Here is a 4716-nt window from a genome sequence, read left to right as displayed (position 1 = left end):
CCACCCCCAGGGCCCAGGACACTCACCTGCATAGCCACTGGTGGTCTTGGTATGGATACTCATGTTCTGCATGCCAGACTCCAGCCTGCACCCAGACACAGGGGATGTCAGGACCAGCTCCTGGCCCTTCATGTCCCAGAGCAGGACCCAAGTCCCAAGGGCCAAAACAACCCCCACCGGCCGATCCCAGGTCCCAGGGACGGGAGACAGGTGCAGTTAGAGAGCCCCACACCCACCGACTCTCCTCGCCCTCCAGCAGCTTTCGGTAGGTGGCGATCTCGATGTCCAAGGCCAGCTTGACGTTCATGAGCTCCTGGTACTCGCGCAGCTGCCGCGCCATGTCCTGCTTGGACCGCTGCAGGGCGGCCTCCAGCTCGGCCAGCTTGTTGTTGGCGTCCTTAACGGCCATCTCCCCACGCTGCTCTGCATCTGCGATGGCAGCCTCCAGGGAAGCCCTCTGTCGAGGAGGAGGGACAGGTAAGCAGCTAGAGTCTGTGCCTCCACCCCTGAACTCACCCTCTCTCTCCCCTGCTTTAGGGACCCCCCCACCCCAACCCAGACTGACTGACCCCCACCCAGCTCAAAAAAGATACTACCATGACAGGAAAATATGAGCAGCTTCTGGACACTTCTCTTCCACACACTTCTCACCTGTGACACTGTAGGGGTCCCCCTTACCAGTGATACTGAGAGGTCCGAGGTCCCCCCACCCTCACTGGACTGCATCTCTGGATTCTACGCTTTCCTTAAAGCAGCAGAGCCCACACCCTGATACATAAGATGGATTAAACAAAGCAGGCTTGGGGGTGCACCCAGGACCCAGCCTGCTGCCCCAGCATCCTTTCACCTGACTTGCTCAGCGCCCCTGGTTTCCCAGGAGCAGTCTGAGAAGCTGGACCATGGCTGCCCCTCCCAACTCCAAGCCCTGGTCTAGAATGCCCTTCCTAGCCCCCAGCTGACCCCCAGGTCCCTCACACCTCCCTATTGTCTCCTCTTACCGGAGGGAGCCTCTCCCACCCCCAGCCTGGCCGTACCTGGCCTTTAAGACCCTCGATCTCAGCCTGCAGTCGGCTGATGTTCCGGTTCATCTCGGATATCTCCGTCTTGGTGCGACGCAAGTCATCCCCGTGCTTCCCGGCCAGCGTCTGCAGCTCCTCGTACTGCAGGGGCCAGACAGGGAGTGAGGATTCAGAGGGGACCCCCGCCCCCCAAGACGCTCTCCACCCGCAGCAGAGTGCCCCATCTCCCAGGCCAGCAGAGCACAGGTCATCGGAGCCCCATCCCCTACACCACGCACACATGCATGCACCGTGCACACACGCACACATGCATGCACACCCCTGAAGGGCACCTTCCAGACCTCCAGACCCTCACTCCGCAGGCCCGGCTCACTGCGGGCAGAGGGGCCTTTGCCACCCTGCTGCCTCCTCATGGACTAGGGCACAGACTGTCCAGAAGGGGAGGGCGACCTAGTGACCCTGCTCTTCACCTTGGTCTGGTACATGCTCTCGGCCTCGGCCCGGCTGCGGTTGGCGATCTCTTCGTACTGGGCACGGACCTCGGCAATGATGCCGTCCATGTCCAGGGAGCGGCTGTTGTCCATGGACAGGACCACGGATGTGTCCGAGATCTGGGACTGCAGCTCACGGATCTCCTGTCGGGGGAAGGGGCTGGGGTGAGGCTCTGGCCCTACACACAAGGGGCCCCCTCTTGCAGAACAGCGTCCCTTGGGGTAAGACAGGGCAATGGGAAGAGAGGAGCAGGGGGAGTCGGGGCTGGGGAAAGGCAACCACATTCCAGTGTCTCTGAAGGAAGCTGGGTCAAAGACCGGAAACATGGACGGAAGGAGGAAAGGAAACCGGCTTTGAGTGGCCAACCCAAGGGAAGACTCCAATACTAAGTACACAATGGGACCCGACACAACTCAAAGACTGGGCTGTAGGGACAGTGGCAGCAGGACCACCGCTCTGTATTTTCTCATCTGTGAAATGGGGCAATAAACCTCCCTCGCACAGGAACAGCATATGGAATATTAGCTGGGTGTGTATTAGCAGCGGTCATTCTCCAGCCGTGGGCCCTCATCCACTGGTGCGCTGGGGGCTGGGCCCCAGGGAGGGGGTGCTGGCGGGGCGGGGGACCCTCACGCTCCAGCCCCCACGAACGTACCTCCTCATACAGCTGCCTGAGGAAGTTGATCTCGTCAGTCAGCCCCTCCAGGCGAGACTCCAGCTCCACCTTGTTCATGTAAGCTTCATCCACATCCTGGGGGGAGGGGGGGCCTGAGCTGTGTGGCCTCACCCACCCCAGGCGAGGGGCTCCCCAAAGCCTACCAGCCTCTGCTTCCTGCAGGATCCCCTCTTCCACCTTCTCCTCCAGAAAGCCTTCCATGGCCAGACCTCTCCTTCTTCTTAACCACGTCCCAATATGACGTCCAGAGTTCTGGCCAAATGCACCCAACTACCACTCTGCCTTTGACTTCCTTTCTGTGCCATACCTCTAGAAGGCACTCATATATTGAGTTGGGCTAAAAGAGCGTGTCCCATTACTTAGCAACATTGAGGGACAGAACCCAGAAAGCCTCTTTGTCTAAGTCTCTAAGCCCTGTGTCTGGATGGTGAAGAGAGATTCCCTCACCTTCTTGATGAGGACAAATTCATTCTCCATCTCTGTGCGCTTGTTTATCTCATCCTCGTACCTGGTGAGGAAAAGACTCAGAATCAGAGGATGAAGGCAAAGGGGAGGCGGCCCTGGATCTTCTGAGGAAGGCAAGAGGATCTAGAAAATTCCGTTCATGGAGATGCAGGGTGTGAGAGGGCTGGTCCTTCTGTCTTCACCAGCTACCCTATCTCCACTGCCTCCCCGTCCTCAGCCAGCAGAGAGGCCCAGGAAATCTCCCTCCAAACCCATGAACATATTGGATTGGGCATCTTGGGAAGGTTAGCCCCATGGCCTGACATGAGACCTCAGACAAAACTTTCTGGAGTTTGCTAGAGGTCAGGGGTCAAGAATACATAGAGATCAGAGCTGTAAGTATAAAAGTGAGGCCTGTTTGCTATCTACCTCTCCCATCTTAGGCTTACTACATAAACACATAACTTGTTGTCCAAGCCTGGGCAACATAGCAAGACCTCGTCACTACAAAAAAATTAATAAATGAGTCAGGCCTGATGGCGCACACCTGTAGTCGCCAGCTACTGGGGATGCTAAGGCAGAAGGATCACCTGAACCCAGGTCAAGGCTGCAGTGAGTCATGATCATAACACTGCACTCTTGCCTGGGCCACAGAGTAAGTCTCAGATTCACAAAGAAAAAATTGTCTAAATCCAGATACTTGTGAGATTGAAAGGAGGTGAAAGGGTAGGTACTATAACAATTATGCAAGGCCAGGTGCAGTGGCTCACGCCTATGATCCCAGCACTTTGGGAGGCCGAGGTGAGAGGACTGCCTGAGCCCACGGGTTCGACACTAGCCTGGGCAACTTGGCGAGACCTCGTCTCTACTATAAATCAAAAAAATAGCTGAGTGTGGTGGTACATGCCTATATTTCCAGCTATTTGGAAGGCTGAGGTAGAAGGATCGCCTGAGCCCAGCAGGTCGAGGCTGCAGTGGCCATGAGCATGCCTCTACACTCCAGCCTGGGCAACAGAGTAAGACTCTGACACAATTTAAAAAAAAAAGAAAACACATACACAATTATGCCAGGACAGTGGGGCTTAAACAGACCGTCCTGAGCAAACCTGATCAATGGGCACCCTAATTACACGAGCCTGCATCGTCCACAAGCAGAAGGCCACAGGGGCTGAGGCCTCTGGTCCCGAGGGTGGAGTCCGTGGGTGGACGGGGCCTCACTTGTTCTTGAAGTCCTCCACCAGGCCCTGCATGTTGCCCAGCTCTGCCTCCAGCTTCAGCTTCTCTTGGCCCAGAGTGTCCAGCTGCCGCCGGAGGTTGTTGATGTAACTCTCGAACATGTTGTCCATGTTGCTACGGGCCGTCTTCTGCTGCTGCAGGAGGCTCCACTTGGTCTCCAGCATTTTGTTCTGCTGCTCCAGGAACCGCACCTGGACGAGGGAGGAAAGGCCAGAAAGGTTCACTTCCAACCAGAGCTCAGGGTCCGGAGGAAAGTAGGCACTGTTTTTTCCCCTAATCCACTCCCCAAGCAGTGAGGCCTCCAGAACTCAGGGAGCCAGCTGGCTGTTCTAGAAGAATTACCCATGACTAGGTGAAATGGTGAGTAGGGAAGAGCAATTTAGGAGCAGGAGGTTATGGGTGAATGGAGGCAACTGGAGAGTCACTAAAGCTGCATTTGCAAAACAGACAGGTCTTATTTATATTGTATATTACAGTTCAATAAAAAATAGAGTGAGACTCCAACTCAAAAAAAATAAAATAAAATAAAAATAAAAATTTGTTTTTTGAGAAAGCAGAATTTATTGAGAGGATAGAAAAGCTCTCAGAGTGGGAGGGGACCTGAGGGGGTTGCCCTACATTTTTTTTTTCTTTTTTTCCTAGGTGGAGTATCACTCTGTCGCCCGGACTGGAGTGCAGTGGCTGCTCCCGGCCACCGCAGCCTCAACCTGCTGGGCTCCAGCGATCCTTCCGCCTCAGCCCTCCAAGTAGCTGGAACTACAGGCGTGCGCTACCACACCTGGTTACTTTTTTTGATTTATTGTAGAGATGAGGTCTCGCCAAGTTGCCCAGGTGGGTCTCGAATCCGTG

At 55.4% G+C, this 4716-nt stretch overlaps 1 protein-coding gene across 1 annotated transcript in view; it reads right to left on the bottom strand.

Moving 5' to 3' along the window:
* Positions 1-4716, bottom strand: part of KRT8 (keratin 8) — a 9825-nt gene that overhangs the window by 1588 nt on the left and 3521 nt on the right. The window contains exons 2-8 of the mRNA XM_008070386.1: positions 3850-4058; positions 2635-2695; positions 2167-2262; positions 1490-1654; positions 1035-1160; positions 237-457; positions 27-85 (exon numbers count right to left, since the gene is read on the bottom strand). Coding sequence (XP_008068577.1) covers positions 27-85; positions 237-457; positions 1035-1160; positions 1490-1654; positions 2167-2262; positions 2635-2695; positions 3850-4058 — 937 coding nt within the window. The remainder of the gene's footprint in view (positions 1-26; positions 86-236; positions 458-1034; positions 1161-1489; positions 1655-2166; positions 2263-2634; positions 2696-3849; positions 4059-4716) is intronic.

The sequence above is a fragment of the Carlito syrichta genome, unplaced genomic scaffold, assembly GCF_000164805.1.
Source record: "Carlito syrichta isolate Samal-C Ts95f unplaced genomic scaffold, Tarsius_syrichta-2.0.1 Scaffold111595, whole genome shotgun sequence".
Lineage (NCBI taxonomy): Eukaryota > Metazoa > Chordata > Mammalia > Primates > Tarsiidae > Carlito > Carlito syrichta.
This window is presented reverse-complemented; position numbering and strand designations above follow the sequence as displayed.